Source organism: Ursus arctos, unplaced genomic scaffold, assembly GCF_023065955.2.
Source record: "Ursus arctos isolate Adak ecotype North America unplaced genomic scaffold, UrsArc2.0 scaffold_7, whole genome shotgun sequence".
Taxonomy (NCBI): domain Eukaryota; kingdom Metazoa; phylum Chordata; class Mammalia; order Carnivora; family Ursidae; genus Ursus; species Ursus arctos.
This window is the reverse complement of record NW_026623089.1, coordinates 38,425,358-38,447,013: the sequence shown is the minus strand read 5'-3', so window position 1 is coordinate 38,447,013 and position 21,656 is coordinate 38,425,358. Positions and strand designations below refer to the sequence as shown.

General features: G+C 40.5%; 1 protein-coding gene across 6 annotated transcripts; it reads right to left on the bottom strand.

Moving 5' to 3' along the window:
- Window positions 1–458: 458 nt before the first annotated feature.
- NCOA4 (nuclear receptor coactivator 4) lies at window positions 459–21,370 on the bottom strand. 6 transcript variants are annotated; one of them, XM_048219000.2, is made up of 11 exons: window positions 20,466–20,741; window positions 18,615–18,801; window positions 8,876–9,030; window positions 7,491–7,631; window positions 7,219–7,307; window positions 6,619–6,727; window positions 5,983–6,072; window positions 5,337–5,483; window positions 3,206–4,222; window positions 2,406–2,546; window positions 459–2,042 (listed from the first exon to the last, which is right to left on the bottom strand). In XM_048219000.2, exons 2-11 carry the CDS (start codon window positions 18,673–18,675, stop codon window positions 2,037–2,039), a joined length of 1,956 nt encoding a protein of 651 aa, XP_048074957.2. In that variant the 5' UTR covers window positions 18,676–18,801; window positions 20,466–20,741; the 3' UTR covers window positions 459–2,036. The 6 variants fall into 6 exon arrangements, with proteins under 6 accessions (XP_048074957.2, XP_048074958.2, XP_048074959.2 ...); XM_048219001.2 differs by having other exon boundaries at window positions 5,337–5,480; XM_048219002.2 differs by lacking the exons at window positions 18,615–18,801; window positions 20,466–20,741 and adding an exon at window positions 21,227–21,370 and having other exon boundaries at window positions 5,337–5,480.
- Window positions 21,371–21,656: the final 286 nt, after the last annotated feature.

The window sequence follows — 21,656 nt, the reverse complement described above, 5'->3', positions numbered from 1 at the left end:
GCAAGTTACTTAATTTCTGAGTTTGTTTTCTCACCTATGAAACGAAGTTAAATAAAACTGCGTTGCAGGTTACACATAACCCATAATAAATACTAAACAAGTGGTGGTTATTATGAAGGGAAAGAAGAGAGTAGGGCCATCGGCATGCACCTAGTAAGGAATCTGACAGGAAAGCACTGAACCTTAGCTGAAGGCCTCTAGTTTTTCTAAAAAATTAGTTTAATATTTCATAGAGAGCAGGTTAAAAATTAAAAGAGAAGATCTGAAGTCTGCAGGAAAAGAGCCAAATGAAGTTGGTAATATACCTATCTTTTACTAATTTAAGATTCACAAAATACACTTAAGTGAATATAAAAACAATTTATGTTCAAATGGTTTCTCAGCTGTCCTCCTACCCAAAGGTTAACGTGGTAGACCATTCTGAGACAGGGTAGTTTTACAAATAAACACAACAACTACGGCTGTTAATGCTTTTAATGGAGTGGGTACAAAATGCGTCAATGCAAAAGAATGTTTTACATACTCATTAGCATGGTGATGAATGTAAAATTAGGAATACATCCTTAAACCTCAAAAACTACAAAGTTTCCTGCAACCTATTAATGGAAAAGGCTCCTTAAGTTTTTACCTGCCACCTTTATTACTAAAGTTCTAAGTGGTATTGGGGGGAAGGGGACAAAAAAATAGGAGGCTCTTTCCAGCTGTGGTTCAAGAAGTCCCATGAAGCTGTATGGCAAAGACTGTGGGGCTGAAGGTTCCCCAAAAGGGTTTTTAGACGACCATGTCACAAACTTGAAAAGTATTAACAACATATGGGCAAGCTGAGTGGCTTAATAGTTTAAAAGCCTGGAAAGCAGCTACGGTATCCCACCTTAGAGAATTTAAAAACATTAGAAATCACATTTCCTACAGAGAAACCTTTTAAAGCATGGACGTGACTTTTAAGGATACTGAGAAAACATCAAGTTTTCGTAAAGCTTCAGTAAACACCCCAAGGCACAAGTGTTCAAAACAGCCTGTTCACTAAAAATGTCACTGCATTCTACTTCCAGAGGTATAGGTATGCTATGCTTGCAGTGAGAGGACATTTATTTTATTCCTAGTTAAAAGCACCAGGTGTCAAGCTCAGCTTCCCTTTACACAGGACGCACCAGTAACCCCTAGGATAGCAAATAGTTCAAGTACTACTTTTCCAACATGTCTTGCCTTTTGCTCTTTGATTGATTAGTCAGCACTAGGGCTCTCTGACTTGTAGTTCAGAATATTTTGAAAATGGCTAGGACTACCCTGAATATAGTCTTGAAGCAAAATGGAGCCGTTCTAAAAGCTCACTAGATACTTTAATAACATTTAGAAAAGGGGAAAAGACAAAATTTGCAGTAGCTGAATCTCTTTCAGAAGAAAAATAATGTAGAAACTGACATGTAGGTTAAAACGTTTTGTGATTAATGTCCAAAATTGCCAAGATTGTTAATACCCATTTTGGCAAGGAAAAAAAAATGACTATACTGGCAAGGTTAACTATTTGTGTGAAATATACTATATATTAAACAGAAGAATCATTTCCACCACCAATGGAAGAAAACCCACAGCGAGGGAAGCATCTAAAGGACAATCAAAAGGTTAGGGAAGCTTACTAGCTTTCGAATACATCAACACACCTTGATTATAGAACTATTTCATGTTTAAAACTACAGTGTTTTAATGTACTTCTAGTAACAATCCAATCTAAGGAGCTGTAGAGGCTTATGAAAAAGACCTATCCACCAAGAAAGATGCTGTGTTTCTAGTGTAGGGCTGAGTCAATACTTCTGTAAGAAGGAACTGAATCACCTCAGCATCAACAAACAGCCTTTTTCTTTTACACAGTAACTCATAATTTGATGCCATTTCTCTTCACTAGCTCGAAATTAGGCAGGAAAGGAACTAAGCTGACTGGTCAGACCCAGAAACACAATGATTTGGCAAGCCGCACAGTCACTCGGCCCATGGATGTGTGATAATTCGCAGAAAGTTGCTTGACTCGTTCCATTCCTTCACATCTATAAAGAAAAGCCCAAAGATTAGAGTCACTTCACTACAGGATAAAAACAAATCTCTCTCCCCACCCCCTTAGAGCTCTGACTCATTTCTCAATAAGCTAATAAAACCCACACAGGCTCTGAAAATTCCCGACAGCTATATCATCTTGAAAGATCACTTTCAAGTATGTCCTAGTTATTTCATAAAGCAAGTTCAAGTGAAATACCTGAAACTGTTATGATCCCCCAGCCACCCTCACATGTCTAGCACACATGCCATTAACAGGAATATAGTCCAATGGGCAAAGTGTGAATTCATATTGAAAACAAAACATCTACAAACAGCTAAAATCTAATTTTTTCACACTAGTGGCATGTACGTACCTGTAGAGGAGTTCGATACAACCACTTTTCTTTGTCAACTTTAAGCTGCATACAGGCAAAGAGGTCACAAACTGCTGGGAGGCCATAACGGTCTTGGGGAAAGTTACGTTCCTCCTGTAGGGGTGAGTTAAGTAATACTTCCTGCAAGAAGACAAAAAGGGTGGGTTGCTACATGACAACTGGGAGACAAGAAACCAACTTATTAACTCATCTTCCAAATACTGTAGTATCTATAAGGAATATTGTTTGCTATGTTGTAATGTTGTAAATGTTGGCCATTCTCTCTAATAAGCAAGAGCAAAGGTAAGGTACAACAGTAATCTTTTCCATAAACAGCCAATAAAATAGTCTGGGGTTTTGGTGGGGTTTTTTTGTTTTTGTTTTTGTTTTTCTTTCCTGCAGGATGGGGACTGGGGACCTGGAAAATGTACAAAATTTTCAGTCTGAATCACAAATCATCCATCAAGATTAATAGGCCAAATAACATTGAACATATTTAAGGATTTGGCCCATTTGCAAGATTTGGGATTAAGAAAGTATAAATCTGGGGCGCCTGGGTGGCACAGCGGTTAAGCGTCTGCCTTCGGCTCAGGGCGTGACCCCGGCGTTCTGGGATCGAGCCCCACATCAGGCTCCTCTGCTATGAGCCTGCTTCCTCTCCCACTCCCCCTGCTTGTGTTCCCTCTCTCGCCGGCTGTCTCTATCTCTGTTAAATAAATAAATAAAATCTTTAAAAAAAAAAAAAAGTATAAATCTACTAAGTATAGTTGAAATGGTGTTATTTTGATGTCTGTGCTCACCTTGGCCTTCTTTCGAAGTAGCCACTTGTCTTCTCCTGAGGATAAATGGCTGAGGTTTCCCATTTTCTCTCCTGGCAAGACCCAGTCAGCTGTGTTAAAGGGACACCAGGAAGTGGCCACGGGGTTCGTAAGCTTCTGCTTGCCAGCTCTGTCTTCAGCACTAGGCACTTCTTTGGGACAACCTTCTTTGCATGTGGGTGTGATGAGCCACTCTGACAAAGGACTATTCCTTATGACTTGGAAGCAATCGGCAATTCTAGAAGGAGCCACTGCCTTTGACGTCTTAGCTTGTTGTGTTGCCTCTTTTCTGGAAGGACAGAGCCACACACTCAGGGAATCTATACATTTCTCAGGCTCAGGATTTGGTTCCACAGGCATACCATTTTTGTCTTTTCCTTCTTTCTTCAGAAGCCATTTACACAGAGCTTCCTTCTCACAGTTCTCATCACACACACACTCTGCAAAGCTTGTACAGGGCTCGTTGGCTTTGCATACCTCCTCTACTTTAAATGTGTCCTGATGGTTCTGGACAAGCCAATCCTCAGTAATCAGGTTGGGAATGGACAAGGTTTTCTTGGCTTCTAAGTGGTCATTCAGGCACTTCAGATTGCCCAGGTTTTCAATCTCCACACCCTTGGGCTGGTTGCCCCGACAATTGGTACAGGAATCGGGCTTGACAAGCCAATCATTCACACTATAGGGCTCCTGGAACACCTGCAACAGGAGCTTCAACTTCTCACTGGTTTCACAGCTGCTATTCCCAGGCTTCTCCAGCTTACGGGATTCCTGAGGAGTCACCAGCCAATCAGAAAGGTCCATCTCATCTTGATCAAGAAGGTCCTGGTCTCCAACCTTTTCAATTTCAATAGAGTGAGAACTGGTGGTAGAATGACTGTTACACTTTTGGTAAGTTGGTTTTTCAGGAACCTCTTGTTGCTGACTCTTGTAGAGCCAGTTTTCTAAGCCCTTTAGGTTGCCCCAGACATTACTGAAGAAACTGCAGGCTCTGGCAGAAGTCTACACAAGAAGTACACGGTATTAGTTCACCAGAACATTATGGCTGCTTTGGGGTTCAACGATAAGAGTTCTATCTGCACATTTATTACAATGCCCAGTGTTTCTAAATTTAAGTAGATAAGGCCAAGAGACAAAAGATTTCTCTATTGAGATATTAAAATACATATCTGAGTAACAAATTTAATAAATGCAGTTTTTAAAAAACTAAAAAATATTAAAGACAAAGTATGAGAAAGCATTTGTAGCATATTTAAGAGAAAAGAGGCTGGTAGTTCTACATACTAAGCCTTTATGAATAAAGAAGACAAAAATGAACAAAGAATATGATTAAGCAACTCTCCAAGAAGGCTAAAAACATGAAAAATATTCAACCTCCATAAGCAAAGAAACTTCAAAACAAAAGTAAAATTATTACTTTGTATCAAATTTGGAGGAAGGAACTTATAAATGACTGCCATTATTCGAGAAGTTTCAGGGAAGGAAGCACCCTCAATATTCTGCTGAATATTCTTCTGAATATAAATGGTACCAACTTCCTGGAAAGCCAAACTGGCAATATGTATCAAAAGTCTTAAAGGGTATACAGAATTATAATCTAGAAATGCAATTTCTAGGATTTTACTGCTAAGGAATTAATAAAAAATGTGCACAAACTAACTCCTGGCTGTTTAGGGGAACTCTGTTTATACCCAGAAAAACTGGAGTTTAAGTTAAAGCCAATCAATAAAATATTACATACTATTAAGGATTTTATGGAAGAAATTAAATGAAGGAGAAATCTATTCATGCCCTACTAGTGAAAAAAATCTGCTAGTCAAAACAGGATTTATAGAATCATGTTTTTGAAGTGTATGTACACACAAAAATGGGAAGTATATAAACAAAAACATTACAGTAGTTAGCTCTGCATGTTGGGGTTATGAGTATTGTATTTCCCTGTAGTTCTTTTTCCTAAATTTTCTATCTATAGTGAAGAGGTGTCACTGTTGTAATAGAGTTGTAAAAATATTTTTAGCCTAGAACTAAAAACAAAACAAAGGAATAAACTGTGAGTTAAAAACTAAAACCATCTACTACTCCATCTACCTCAGAAACAATAAAGGCAGCAACACACCTGACTATTCTCCAAGGTCTGCTTTTGGGTGAGCCAGTCCTGGAGGTTGGTGCTGGGGATGTAAGGAGCCTGACGACCATTGGCAGGTTTGCTTCCAAGGAGCCATTCGCTGAGAGAGACAGCCGTGGTGCTGGATGCTGACTTCTGCTAATCACATAATACTCTGCTGCTTAACGAGGCAATGCCAAATGCCATGGAACGTTCACCAGAAAAGCAGGAGACCCAAGTCTAATTTTGGCTTGCCACTGACGGTGCACAAGTCACATAACTTCCCTAAGCCTCCATCTTCACAATTATAAAACAAGTATAGCTAATCTCCAGGGTTGCTCTCAACTCAAAACATCTAGCATCCTATATTCACATTGCCTTAAGAATTATAAAGAGAAGTTTCCCTAACAGAGAATTACCGCAATCAGAGAGCTAATGATAATGTCTTATGAACTAATTGGTAACAATGACTTTCTCTCATAACACCTACAAAACCTCTGATTTTCTATCCGACATTAAGTCTCAAGGGGACTGTTTAATTGCATAAATTAACTCACTTCCGCTGGTGCCATTTTGCAAATAAATGGTAGCAAAAAAAAAAGATTTAGTCAAAAGCCAAAAGACATATAAGCCAAGTAATAACTAAATGATATTTTACCTGTTCTGGCAATGGGATATAACCTCTTTTCTCCAGGAAAGACCCAAGATTTGATGAATTAGCATGAGCAATCAGGTGCTCAGGAATTTGCTATAAAATGAAAACAAATTAATCATGTTTATTAATGTTATGCTTTCATTCCAAAAAAGTAAAACTGTAATTCCTAAATTTCAAAAGTAGTAAGCAAAGCATTATCATTTCACTAGAATATTCTTTACACTAAATTCAATGACCTATATAAGTAGTTATGAAATCTGTGAATTCTCTACTACATAACTATCATCATACAAGAGAATTCTTCACCAGAATTGGTAGTATTACTGCTTTTAACAAGACTCAAATGAACCCATGTTTGGTTTTTTGTATTAAAGACCATTCGAGCCATAGATTTTATAAGAAATACGTCAAAAGTTATTTAAAAGGATACAAGATGAATTCCGGAGATGATAAGTGAGTCAGTACCACATTCTAAGTATTACCAGCCTAATGCTCTATTGACTTAATCAGAACATGAAACTCTGAAGTTTACCAAATGCTCAAGAAAGCCACTATTCATAGTAAAAATGTTTAAGACCATCTGTGAGTCCACAGATCTGAGAAGTGCTCTATGAATTATCTGAGATCAACACTACTCACGATGGTCTTGAGGGATCCAAATGTGGTGATGGCCTGGCGCAGAGCAGTTGTGTCTGCTTCAAACAGTAGGACAGTCGAATCTTCGGGTTTGAGGGTCAAATTGCCCAGTCTGAAGAAAAAAAAAAAATCTATTTTTAAGGAATAACAGTTTTACTCTAAAACAAAAGCCAAATTGTGAATAATTTGAAATGACTATACTTTTCTAAGAAACTCATCAAAGGCAGATGACTTCACTATGTACCGCCAGATATAATATTAAGTATATAAAGTAGGATGTTCTTATCATAGGAAAAGAGAAGTCAGGTTAAGTCCAAGACAAACAATGAGTTACAAAACTGACTTTGTTTTTTAAATACATTAAGGTTGGGGCGCCTGGGTGGCTCAGGTCATGATCGCAGGGTCCTGGGATCAAGTCCCATGTCAGGCTGCCTGCTCAGCGGGAGCCTGCTTCTCCCAGTCCGCGCCCGCCCCCCACCCCCTGGCTTGTGCTCTCTCTGGCTATCTATCTCTCTCAAATAAATAAAATATTTTAAAAAATAAATAAAATAAACACATCAAATCAAAGAGCCAAAAGTCGAAACAAGTAAAAAATATCTTTACCTCTCCAGGCACACAGAGACTTGATTGGCTAGATCCTTGTTTTGGGTGCACTCCAGTTGATGAATAAGACAATTGAACTGGCCCAGTAACTGTAAGAAAAATGAAACCATCCAGCCACAGTGATACTAAAAGCACCAAATATATCCAAGTTAACAAACGGCGCCTTAGATTAAACTTTTACCTGATCTATATTAATGCTACATTATAGGAAAGACATTTTTTGGCAACTAGAAACCATACTCAAACCAATTACAGCCTTGCAGCCACCTTACCCAGTAGAGCTGTTGGGTCTGCTGCTGAAGCGTCTCCTCTTTAAGCTGATAGATGAGATCTACCTGTTCATACAGCCACACCTCACGGCTTCGAAGGCATTCCAGGTGACGGCTTATGCAGCTGTGAATCTGGGCTTTAACCTAGCAAACACATACCTGTTAGCTTCACTACTGTTAGAAGCCCAAAGAACGGTGTTTCCCACAGAATGGTGAGTTTCTTAAACTTTTGGGGGGTCACAAATCCTTTTCGTTATCTAATCACATCTATGGAGCATCTCCCCAGAAAAATATCTATTAGATACTCAAAATTTTGCCTGTAATTTCGGGCTTTAGGGTCCCCAAAGCACACCCGTGGAGCCACCAAAGCCCCCATGGACCCAGTTTAAGAATTCCAGCCATAAAAGCATTCATAGCTCTAAAATCCTCCTGCAGTACCCCCTCCCTCCAGAGAAGCAGGTTTATTTGGTGGCCTAAAGTAATCAAGAGAAAATAAAAGGATATATTATGTAATACTGATCCCCCTCAGTTTTCCATATAATTTGAAAACCTACAGTCTTACAAATTTGTCACTGGAATAAGACAGGAACGTTAATAGCTAGCCCTTATCTCTTCTCACTCTATGAAGGAGCAATTCACTTACAGTGGGCCAATTCAGTAAAGAGATGTGCCACTACATGTGAACAGACAGAAGACCATTAGAGCAGACAGTTTATGTAAACCTAGAAACTAAATGTTTCTGGAAGCATAAATTGCAATTCAAAAAAGGGCAAATTTAAAAATCCTAAGGAGAGAAATCAAAACAGCTATCAATTATCCATGAGAACTGACATAAGAAACTATTTTGAAACAAATTTTTTCTGAATAAAGTTGTATTTCAAAGTCACGTAATACTTGGTCTTCTCACTCACCAACACAATAATATTAGGTTAATGGAACAAAGAGATTTCATTCTGGCTTGATTTAACAGATAAAGTTATTTACAGAACCATGCCACCAACAAAACCATGCCACCAACAAGTTAAAAGATGGTAGGGGACATGATGAAGTGCCACACCATGCATCAAGGACATAGCTGAGAAGTATAGTACCCATTCATTTTGTCATTTTTTTATTGATGGCAGTACATGGCACAGCGACCACACAGAGGATCAATTTAAGAAAATACATGCTGAACGGAACTCTTTAAGGTAGTACAAGGTTTTCCAGACTCTTCTACCATCTGCTTAATTTCGCTTAGAAATCAAAGGCACCAACACTTCAGGCATACCATGCAAGGCACTGGGTGAAACTTTTTGGTTGGCACAGAGAAGCCAAGCCCTTGGCCTTGCTCTAACCAGCCCTGTGCCGAGAGTCCAGACAAGGGAAGAATAAAGCGCATGTCACACCTCTTGCAAGTTATCTTTAATTTGCTGTTCAGCCCGGAGAACTCCACCAATAGCAAGCTCCAAGTCCCTCCGTGCATCACAACACCTCAAAAGGGGTTCTCTGGTACTGGAGCAGCCGCTCTGGTCCTGTGAGGTGCTCATTCTGCTCACCGTTCCTTTGAAAGAAGAAAAAAAAAAAAAAAGAACAATCTAAATTGCACTGTAATTACAACCAAAAACCACCTTTCAATCATGCCCCAAATGATCATTCCAACCAGCTCCCAATTACTAACTTACTCAGATTACTTCCAACACAGGACCCGGCACATAGTATACTCTTCATCAATGCTGCCTCTTCTTCCCTGCCCACCACTATGCGTTGCTACCATACAATTCTGTGCATCTATGTTAGTGACACTTCTCATGTGAACAAATGATTCTTAAAAAACAAAACAAAAAACACTAATTTTCCTGAACTGACAGGGCATATAGCCTCCAAAAAGTTACAAGAACACTACAGTGTTTCCATTTATAACATACATGAAGTCAAAGGGGGCATCTGTTCTTTTTTTACCGATTTAGAGGTGAAGACTAAAAGGTACAGAAGGACCCATAATTACTCTCAAAAGCAACTACAAACCACTAACTTGGTAAACAGAATTTAGAACATTGTTTAGATCTAGCATTTACCTAAACTGATTGGGAAAACGGAAATTTTAAATTATTTTCTCTTTTAGGTGGGACCTTTTTTAATTTAGAAAGAATTTAGGAATGGTTTCATAGCTAGGAAGCTCTCAAGAACGTAAATCTAACAAAGTAATTTCATAGGGTTCTGATATAAGGGAGGTGCTTACAGACACTGGCGTGGGAAACTACAGAGAGTTTTCTAATAATCTTGGGTTTACAAGAGAAAAGAAATAGAAATGGAAAGAACAGCACACAAGCAACGATAAAATAATAAGAGACTGAGAAAGAAAAGTGTTGGAAAAACAATGAAGCAAAGCTTGACAAAAACTACTGGAAGAAGTCTGGTGTCTATCTTGGACAGCTCTAGAATCAGAGATGGTTTCTAAACACTTAGAAAAAAGCAGGCATCAATGTAACCCAGCAGGTGTTCACTAAGCCCTATGATCTCAAAGTTATCTCCTTCTTGGGCAGTTTTACTAAACTGGCCACTCAATGTAATCCTGTGGCCACACTCTATCTGGACGCTCAACAGTATGACCTGTGACAATGTGATATCCTATCTTCGGGGACAAAGTGAATATGAGCTAAACAGAGCTACAACTAAATGGAATCCTAAGATTATTTTTTACAAACAACTCAAAAGGATAAAAGACTGAAGCCAGTCTATAAAGTTTTTAGAGGTATGTTTTTCCCAATTACTCACCTGTTTCCCCTAATTACATGGATAAAAATAGCAGACATTAGGGTTACAGTTCACAAACAATGTTGATAAAAATAGATGCCACAACAATCTCTACATAGCTGTTAAATCTTATAAAACAAAATGTAAATTCTTAAAACTTGAATGGGGGAGGACAAAGTGGAAGAGAATAAAATGGTTTTAAAAGGATGAAGATGTTTAATTGAAAGTAACCTCTATGAGTTAGCACTGTGCTGGGCCTGAGAGAAAAATCACACACCATTTGCATTTACCAACAGTATAGTGTTTGTCACTGGACTAATCTGTTCCATGTTCATTTAACTAAATTTGAAACTTCTTTCTGAAAAACACACATTAGAACAGGGATTTAGAAAAGGGAAAGGGACCTTCAAACCATGAAAATTTTCTCCAGGAAGGGAAGCTGTTTAGCCTAGATAAGAGAAGTCTCTGGGAGGACTTGATTACGACACTCAAATACTTGGTGACCTGTCGAAAAGACTTAGATTTGTTCAGAATCACCCAAAAGGAGTAGATGAGGATTCAGAGGAGACATCTGAGGCAATATATGAAAGAACTTCCTATCAGCTCTGAAAGCAACGACCTTCTCAAAGAAGCCAGCTTTTGGCTGAATAGCAACCTACCCAGTGCAGAGTTCCCCCAAATGGCTGACTCCTCATCTGAAATGAAGCGAACTCTGGCCTAGACTGCATCTTCAAGCCTAGGTTTAGGACCAGAGAGCTAGCTAAAAGCTGGAAAGGGACAAAAGTGGTGTAATCCCCACCCTCAGAAATAAAACGATGGGAGGAAGAAGCCTAATAGGCTTTCTTTTGACCATCTCAGGAAAAGATCCATAGTGAGGAACTAGAGATCCTCTAAGAAACTGAAAGATTCAGGAAACTTTGTAATCTCCCTGTTATTTTGTTACCTCAGTCTGTTTTCCCATAATGACCTCTAAAACGGAAGGGCTTTTCCAACCCTCAAAAGACCAGCTGTACCTATTTTGCTAACTTCTTTTTCACACTGTAAACTGCCATGTTTTAAGCATAGGCATTAGTGTCCACACTTGGTGCACACTGCAGGGACTTTGAAAAATACCTGTGCAACACAAGTGAACCGTTGGCTCATACTTGGGAGAGCTGCAGTGTCACCTCATTACCACAAGTTGCTTCATTTTGCACTTGAAAGTTACATGCAAGGCATGTTTAGCTGTCTTTCCAATTATTAACCAACTTTCACTTGTGCCAAATTTCCCATTCTTAGGTCTTCACCATCTGTGTGGAATGCCAGAATGCCCGGCACAGTATAAAATGGAATCAATAAAATCAAAATGTACTTCACAATGCCAAAACCCCAGAGCTCTAGATCATATGGGTGGCAAATTCAAATGCATGTTAACTGCCGACTGTTATTACTAGATCCCTAGAGCAGATCTTCTAAATTCAATCACAAATACCATACAAACTAACAAGAAAATATGGCAAGAGTACACAAATTGGGTTTTCTCTATCAGCTATGGACAGAAGGCAGGATGAGATTTAAGTTACAAAACTGATTTTCCCCACATATTTATCACATGTTTTCAAAAAAATGAGTGTTATCCTTCAAAGCAGTCATCTTGTTAAGAAGGGTCTTTAGAGCCCATTGGTCACTGCCCCACCGCCTTCAAAAGAAGCCTGCCTTAAATGTGTATTTTTTGAGACAAAGTCAAAAGTTTAAGTGCTTCTAAAACTTCCCTGCCTCTAGGATCCCTGTCCTAGGTTTGGGGGTACGGAGAAGGAGGAGGAAGAGACACACGCACCCCTCAAATAAATAAAGCTCCAGAAAAACCTAGAGCTTTCCCCAAGAGTTCTACAAACTATATATGCCATCTTTGCACAGTGGTTTGCACAATCTAATTATGAAATCCAAAGATCATGAAACCAGAATTGAGAAACTAACCACAAATGAAGCTAAATCGTTATCATGTGGTTTAACCATAAAATTTCCAAAAAGCTATAACCCTCTTGTGACCAACACAAACCACAATTTAAAGCTGAAAAACTTTTAGCTATCTGTTTAGTAGACTGTTCTCATTTTATAGTTGAAGCCACTATGGCCAAGACAGTTTAAACCACCCATCTAAAGGCCACAGCCATAACAGGTTTGATAGAACTAAGGTTCCTAAGGTCTAGTCCTGGATGCTCTCTGACCAGCTTGTTCTTCCTTTAGTGTATTATGACCCACAAGTTACTTTTATTTGCCAACACTAGAGTTTGAAATTAACATTCCAAAAAAAAAAAGAAAAAAAAAAAGCAAGAATGAACATTCCAATGGAATACTACTAGAATAGCTTCCATTAAGATTCTGTCCATTTTCACAGTTCTCAATAAATTATGACAATTTTTTAGAACTTTCTTCCTTCGATAATGCTAACAAAATACATAGTACTTGTTCATATCATTATAGTTTCAAAATAATCAAAACACTGCCTAGTACCAGTGCCAAGTATGAAGGACACAGCAAGAGCCCTGGATTCTGATCCCACATCTGTATCACAATCATTCAAAGTTCCATTTGTCTGTCTGAAGGCTTACACCAGGTCATCTCTAACTGCACCTTCCAGCTCTCACTGTTTGTCACCCTTCCCACCTGCCCCTACTCTCCAAAAAAGAAAAAAAGAAAAAAAAAGTCCACTTTTTAGTTTTCCTGGCATCCAAATCATAGCTAGAAGCCTACGCCCTAAAAAACAATCCACGGCATACATCTATGTTCTATGGAAATACTGCCAATTTGGTTATCTTTTATGAGACAATATATTTGCCTGTACAAATTTTCAGGAAAAAAATTATTATAAAGTAATTAATATTCCACATTACCTTGAGACATTTCTTCTTCACACGTTGTTTTGGTTTTTTTTTTTTTAAGATTTTATTTATTTATTTGACAGAGAGAAACAGCCAGCGAGAGAGGGAACACAAGCAAGGGGAGTGGGAGAGGAAGAAGCAGGCTCCTAGAGGAGGAGCCTGATGTGGGGCTAGATCCCAGAGCACCGGGATCTCGCCCTGAGCCTAAGGCAGACACGACTGCGCCACCCAGGCGCCCCCACACGTTCTTAATTGTTTTAAAAAAAAAAAAAAAAAAGATTTTTTTAATTTCACAGTTCATCAACTCAAAGGCTATATATTATGTCTTACCCTAGCCCCAGCCCACTTTTAATTCTTTATCAACACAAGTATTTTTGAAATTCAGGATCTGATTCTCCGTAATTTTTTACACCTCGCAAATAAAGGTTAATATCGGAAGAGACTTAAACAAAAGGTAACAATGAAATCACAATAGCATATTTTAAGATTTACACTTCAGAGTTTACTGCGCCGGGATCCGTCTACCTTTATACTTGTAACTACGAGCAATCAACCCCAGCACATCAACTTTCCGAAGCAGTAATTGCAAACCGACCACAAAATTCCCCACCTAATGCCAAGCAAGACTTTTCTAGTTAAAAGCAACAATGATTCATGCAACTTTCCAGGTTCCCCAACACTTTCTAAGAGCACAGTAGCCCTAGGAAGTCACGGTACGGTCCCTGGAATCCGCAGCCCGCAGGGTCACCGCTCCCCTTCCCCACTCCAGCGTGGCAAGCGATTCCGCTGCGTTCCTGGGCTGCCCGACGAACCTCGCAGGCTGGGTCTCCGCCGCCCGAGCAGCTTGGCGAGCCGGAGGCCGCTTTATGCCCGACTCGAGCGCCGCAGGTCCCCGAGGCCACGAGCCCCGCCCCGCCCCGCCTGCAACCAGCAGCAGCCCCGGCAGCCGGGAGCGCGCACGTCGGCGCCCGGGACGAGCCGGGAGGCTCCGCCCACTTGGCCACCTTCCCCCCCCCCCACCCCCCAGCAGCTAGCAAAGCTCCGGCGTGGCTCCTCCATCCCCGCGCCCCCGCTTCCGGAAGCCGATTCTCAAGGGCTCCTCTCCAGTCTCCCCTCGGCCTGGCTGCTCCAGCTCTTAGCCTGTGTTCCCTCCACCCCGCTCCCCTCCCCAAATCGTGAAGACGTCTACAACTTAAGGGTTTTGCTGCTAATCACTACAGAGAAATAACCGTGGGTCTTCTGAAGGCTTACCGAGTTATTCTTGGAAGGTCCCTGCCCAGTAGCTTAGGCCTCCTGAGATCACCACCGTCAGCCCAACTGGGGTTCAGCCCTCGCCTTTTGTTCCAGGTGTCCATTATTACTGTCGCCAACTCAATAAGAATTGCATGAATTATATGTAAAATGTTTAGGACAGTGCCTGGCATACAGTACTCCTGTCTGATTATCATGCTCACGGTACATGTAGTTTGGTGCCCTTTTCTCCAAAAAACGACCCTAATAGCCTGCATATCCAATCAGGCCAGAAGACAAAATCTAGACAGCACTAATCATTCCCTTTCAATCAATTTTATTAAAGTAAAATATTTGCTCTTCTCTATGCACATAAAACTATTTTTGTAAACAGTTAAGAGTAAAGCAAAACCACATGACAAAAAGCAAAGGAAACACTAAAGGCCATCACCTTCAGTTAGCAACCTTCAGATTTCAGATGAACAGAGTTTGTAGAGGTACCTGTTTTACTGATGATGCACAAGGTTTCTGGGATCCCATTTCAGACATTCATTACCAAAAATAATGAGAAAACAATTTCTTCTTCATTGGATAACACATTTTGTAAAGATAAAAAAATAGACATACTCCTAAATGATGAAAGTTTAAATTTTTTGGCCCTTTGTATTTTAAGTCAAATGGCTAGAAAGGAGGAATTCTCAGTCTATCAAAATATTAACTGTCAAGAACTTGCATCTTTAAGTGCCCCTATAAAATACTCACAATGTAAATACAGTAGAAACTGTGTTGAGACTATCACCTACATAACCAATAGTCTCGACACCCTTTCTAAAAGATCCTGACCATCGCCTCCACACACTAAATGCTCCAGCTCTCCCTCACTTGAATTCCTGAGTTATAGTTACTGAGAGTCAGTGTTTGTTCTGTCAGCTTATGCCAGCATTAGTTGTTAGTACAATGATGTGATTTATTCAATATTACATAAACATAAAAAGATTGTGGAGTAAAAAATTAGAAAAATCTAGAATTCCAGGGGCGCCTGGGTGGCTCAGTGGGTTAAACGTCTGCCTTCCACTCAGGTCACGATCCCAGGGTCCTCGGCTCCCTGCTCAGCAGGAGTCTGCTTCTTCTCCCTCTGCTCCTCCCCCCAGCTCATGCTCTTGCTCTCTCTGTCTCTCTCAAGTGAATAAATAAAAAATCTTAATAAAAAAGAAATCTAGAAGAATTCTGCATCCAAACCACTTTGCAGGCTCCCACTGACTCCCTTAAACTTAATTATTTGCCCTTACATCTTCATAAAATGTTTACACTCTAAAGGGGATTCCACCTCTCTTCTGCTTCAAGATTCCTATGCTGTCTCAGAACAAGAGAACCATCCACTCCTAATAGATCATCTCATCTAAAGAGAACATAAACTATAACTCTCCAATGACTCCCCACTTGCCTACAGGATAAAGTCCAAATTTCTTATAAAGGCAATAAAGTTCTCTATTTTCTTGCTCCAACATGATTCTCCCGCCATCTCCTCAGGGCAGCCCCCTCACTGTGACCTGCTACACAGCTATTCTATGCACAGTCCAGGCTGGTTCACCTTGTCCAGCTTGGCTCTCCCAGCGCTCTCCGCCAGCAATACTAGTTCCCTTCTCCCCACCTGTCCACCTTTCTAACTATGCTCAAGTCCGACCACTATGAAGCCTTTCCTGACTAAGCACCCCACTCCCCTATAGTTTTGGCCAACAGAGTTAACTGCTCCTTCCTCTGGACCTACTCTAATCTGTACAGGTTTCCAGCATGACACCTGCAACATGTTACTCTAATTACATGTTACATATCTGCCTCCTTAGCTTAAGACTCCCAAGAGACGGTACCATGTCTTATTTGGCTTTGTACACCCTAATGCGGAACAGATAGCCTGATACGGGTGTCTTGGCATTACCAACCCCCTTCACTCTACATGCTCTATTGTATTGAGATAAAGAGAATGGTGGCCCCAAAGTTGTGCAATGCTGTTACCCTAAACTCAACAGAGACTTAATGTATGTTTGAAAAATGGATAGATGAATAAATGATAAACAAATGTTCAAGTTCAGACTAGCCACAGTACGTATAGTATAGTTCTTCTTTAAACATAGATAATCAACTTGATGTCACACTAAGGCCTGCATTAATTCAGGAAGATTTTCAGAGGTGGAAACATTTCTAGTCTAACACTACTTTTAGTTTTCTTTCAAACAAGACAAAACTAGCAAGGGTACTGCCACTGAAACCATGATTCCAGAACAGGCACTGATATAAAGCGTCTTTCCTGAGCTCAGCTATACAGATTCACAAACACCAGGAAGTCTGTGAGTTAAAGGGGAAATATTAACTGTGTTTACAGCCAACTCAGGATTTTATTTTTTCCTCAGATTTTTGCAGTACCACAGAAATTCTAGCTGACATCACAGAAGTTTGGTAGGCTTACAGATCTGAGGCCCTGCTCTATTTTCAACTTGAAACTTCTAGCCATAATACAGTCAAGTATAGGAAAACATGTTACTTATCTACCTTCACAGTAATAATACCATTTTATCCCTGATTTTATGATAAATATCTTGTGGTTCTTCCCACAGGAAGTGAACAAGTGATATAATATTTTTTTCTTTAAAGCCTGGGGGACTAGCAATAATGTCAAAATTAAAGTCAAAATATACCTAAGATTATGTTCTTATGAAATCAGTAATTGTCCAAAGATTAAAAGACTTAATTTATTATCTATGACCAAGCTGACAATCAAAAACCTTTTAACACATTTGGTCAGTTATTCGCTCCTTCACTGAACCAAAATGTCACATTTGTAGAGCACTCTAGGCAATGCTGGGTAAGAGGAATAGTGAGCCTCAAGTGTCCCCAAACATGCTTCTAGCACCAGAGAGGAAAGTCTTGATTCCACTGAATAATCAAGTCAGCCAAAATCAGGGATGATGACTTGGGATAAGAATGGCTAAGAGAATTAGAATGAATCATTCACATCAGAAGCAAAAAGAACACCCTCAAAATAACTATTTTAGGGGCATCTGGGTGGCTCAGTAGGTTAAGCATCTGCCTTCAGCTCAGGTCATGATCCCAGGGTTCTGGGATCTGAGCCGAGAGCCCTCTTCTCCCTCTCCCTGCTGCTGATCCTGCATGCCCGTGTGCTCACTCTCTTTCTCTCTCTGTCAAATAAATAAAATCTTAAAAAAAAGAGAAAGTTGAAACACTGTTAAAAAAAATAGCTATTTTATTCTCTTGCCAGTGAGGTACTGCAGACTAGATGCGATGTTTATAAATTATGACTGAATGTTTTAATTTAACAAGCAAAGCTGAGAAGAACTATATGGCAGCTCCTCTGACAAGCATACTATTTAGAGACACTATTTAAAGCTACTCACTAGAGGAAAAGTGCTCAACTTGGCCCCCATATCACCTAGGTCACTTACCTTGTTTGTGTGTTCTAGACTGAAACAAAGTATTCAGACATATCCATAATGAAAACAAAGCCAAAATGAAAGTTGTGGACATAAGCTTTAAGAGGGATAAAAAGTAGCAGGAATAGTAATAAAAATGCCATGGACATCTATAGTGCCTCCATGAAACTGAACTTAACCCAATACATACATATTGGTTGGTGCCTTATTACAGTCACTTTAGACTTGCAACCTAACTGGTATGCGAACAGAGATACTGAATTCACTTATTTCCTCTCTGAACCAGGAGCACATGCTATTGTATATCATGCATAGTGACAAATCTTTATTCTCTGAGGCTTGGGATATTTCTTTTGAAAAAGTCAAATGGATGCACAAAATTAACTGAGATAAAGCACTGGTCCTCAGAGGCACTGTTCAAAGCTGCGGTGGCTTGATGCTGAAGATACTGAGTTTAGCTCCCAGGAAGGAGCTTGGCAGTGCCACTCTAGCTGCTGGGGTGCATACTGCCTCTATATTGGCTCACTGCAAAACAAATAGTGAACATCATTTTTGGATTTTGCCCTTTTTCATAAAAGCAAAAATCCTCTTTGGATTTCTTTCACTTAGCGAAAACAGATATGAATGCTGGCCTTTCATAAAAGCAAAATAGCATAATGCAAGCTTTAAAAAAGCAGGGGGAAAAAAAGCAGGGGACATCTGTAGCTACTTTTATCACTTTTGGTCAGAGAATGGGGTATGCTAATAAAAGAAGACATTTTATTATGTAGCTCATCAATTTAATAAGTCACCATTATCTCTCTCCAGTATTCCTGCAGAAACCTCATGACTGCTTCCCACTCCTCCCTCCTCACCTGCTCTTCTCTTTGCTTGCTCAGTCCAGCCACAATTGCCTCTTTGCTGCTCCTCCAGCATACCAAGGATCCTTCCACCTCAGGGCCCTTGCACTTTCTTCCAGATATCCTTATGCAACTTCATTTCCTTAAGAGTGTCTGACCACTTCCTTAGGCTGTCTTCTCAGTGAAGCCATTCCTCACGGTCCTATACAAAATAAATCTTCCTTCCACACACTCCTCCCTTAATATAGCTTATTTTTCTCCATAGTACTTATCACAATCTGACATTAAGAACCATTTATTTTCTGACCCCACTTCAGAAAACACACTAGAAAGTAAGTTCCACACAGGAAGGAACTTTGTCTTTTTGTTCACTGTTATACTGTAGGTATTCAATAAATACTTGTTGAATGAATTCAGTAAGTATTTAACACATCTATGTGCCAAAGGTTTCTTTTTCTTTTTCTTTTTTTAAAGATTTTATTTATTTATTTGGGAGAGAGAGAGAGACAGCCAGCAAGAGAGGGAACACAGGCAGGGGGAGTGGGAGAGGAAGAAGCAGGCTCCCAGCAGAGGAGCGTGATGTGGGGCTCGATCCCAGACCACCACGATCATGCCCTGAGCCAAAGGCAGACGCTCAACGACTGAGCCACCCAGGCGCCCCAAGGGTTTTTCTAAACATTATTTCATTTAGTCCTCACAAATATTTGAAGTACATATTATCACCACTGTTTTTTAAAAATAAAGAACCTAAGGGTTGATGAGGTTAAATATATATTACCTATAATCACAAGCTTCCAATTAGAGGAAACAAGATTTAATCCCAGGTCTGAGTCTAAGGTCCTTAGCCATACAATGTATGTTAAATGGATCACTTCAGTACTGAGATTTTATGTATTCATTCAACAAATATTTACTGAGTGCCTATGCTGACATATACTTATGACAGTCCCTGAGGGCAAAATGATGAACTTGCTGCATAGAGGAGAATTTGTGTCATTGATTCACCAAAAATTCAGCAGAAAATACTAATCTTTGAAATAAGACATTGAGAGTTAAAAATCCACCAGCATCAATGATGACTGGTTCTGAATGTTTTCCAGTATGCTAGCCCTTACTCTAGCAGGGAAATTATTATAAAACACTAGCCAAGAGGCTTTCAGATGGGGGTAGGGATGTGTCAGAATATCCTGCACAGTTTTCTGAAGCCCCTACACAGGTTCCTGAAATTCTGGCACAGCTAAGCTGATTTAATAAAATGGGGTAGCTAGGCGTGTCCTATGTAATTCTAAAATAGGATATCTCCTCCCCCTCTGAGAGTCACATTTTCCTTCCCTTACATAGCTCGTTGTGCTTTTCCACTTTTGAAATACCTATTTGCCCAACAGTAATAATGTAGTTGGAGAGATTTATTTAGACACAAAATATCATAGAACTTTAGACCCCTAGGATTTTCCCTAAAGACCCAAGGATAAAACTCCCATAGAAGAGGGGGAAGGAGAAATAAAATGTAAGGAATATTACTCGGCTAGAGCTTACATATATTATCTCCCTTATCTTAACAAATAGGCAAGGTAGCAAACATTCCAAAGAGCAAACCAAGTAACTTCCCTAAGCCACAAGGTACATGCACCACCCCCACCTCCACTGAGCATTTGGGTAAATCTTCCTCAAAGGGTCTGATAGTCTTTAAAGTTCAGAAATGTCACGCTAGGACCCCAGTACAGAAATGAGCCAACTATGACTACCTCACTCATCCTCACCCCAAGAAATAATCCAAGAGTCCTTACAACCACATTTCCAAATTTCCAAATGGGTGATGGAAAACTAAATCTATCCAAAAGACAGTTATGTTGTGGTGAACCTTACCCTGATTAGAAAACATCGTTAAATGGTATTGTGAAAAAACCTTTTTCAATCTGACACTCTAGCGCTGACTGCTGTCATTCTTGATACGTTATATCGCATGGCACGTAAGACTGTTTATATTACTGTTGCTCCACCACCGAAATTTACTTTCACGAAAATAAGGGTTATGCCCATTTTTTTTTTTTTCATTGCTGTAGGCTCAACACCCTGAACACACAGGCAATGAATAAATGATTACTGGTGGGATGAATCAAGGAATGAGCAAACCTTGCTCTTCTCATCTGTAAAAAAGGAGAGAATCAAGCTCAGGGATTGTGGGGAGTATTACAGAAGACGGTAGCTAACGCTGTGTTGGCAGATAAAAGGCCGGAAAAACATCATCTTCCTCGCGCTTCCAACCAACGGTTGGGGAATGGATATGCTCCGGGCCCGTTCTGGAAAACGGGACCCTCTTCGCCCCCATGAAGCCCTGGCGAGAGCAAGCAAAACCCTGCAGCTGTCACTCCCGGGGCCAGGAGAAGGGGCGGGCAGGCAGAAGGTGGTGGCCCCGGGCAGAGCTAGTGTCGAGGGCTGGGGAGAGGACAGGCCCAGAGCGGCTAACAGGAAAAGGTGACCCCCCCGGGGTCGTTTGGGTCGAGGGAAAGGCCGGCCGGGAAAGGCAGGCCCAGGCCCGGCAAGCAAGCGGTCATGCGCCCCGGACCAGCCCTCGCCCTGAGGGCTGGGGGAGGCGCGCCGACCCCGCCGGCCACTGCGGTTCTTACCAGCTCCAACTGTCGCGCCTGGCGATCGGAGTGGAACCCTCCTCGGAGAGAGACCGGCCCGACCAAGTAAAGGGCCGAAAAGGAAGAGTTCTCGCGAGAGCACAACCTTCCTCCCACGCCTCACGCCACACGCCTGACAGTCTCGCGAGATCTCCGCTCGGGTCAGCGCAAAGCCCTTGTCCGCCCTCTAGAGAGCACAGAGCGCAGGCGCACACTCTTTCTCGCCGTCGAGGCCCCTGTCCTTTTCACCTTTCCTGAATAAATCCCATTAAGGGAAGCAAAATTGTTGAAGGCAAACTCTGTGACAAGGATTATTCTAAATGATTCTCTCACAACAAATGTCCTTATAAGATAGATTTTAGCTTTAATATATGATTGCAAAAATGTCAGAAGACTCAAAAAAGGACAAATTCTGTATGATTCCACTTAT

Bases quoted from the DNA above. Each gene is read 5' to 3' on its own strand.
- NCOA4 (XM_048219000.2), bottom strand. From the start codon at position 18,675: ATGCTGGAGGAGCAGCAAAGAGGCAATTGTGGCTGGACTGAGCAAGCA. The intron at 4,223-5,336 runs GTGTGTTGCTGC...CTTCTTGTGTAG, and splicing joins AGACCTTGGAGAATAGTCAG to ACTTCTGCCAGAGCCTGCAG. The intron at 2,547-3,205 runs GTGAGCACAGAC...GTCTTCTTGCAG, and splicing joins TACTTCGAAAGAAGGCCAAG to GAAGTATTACTTAACTCACC.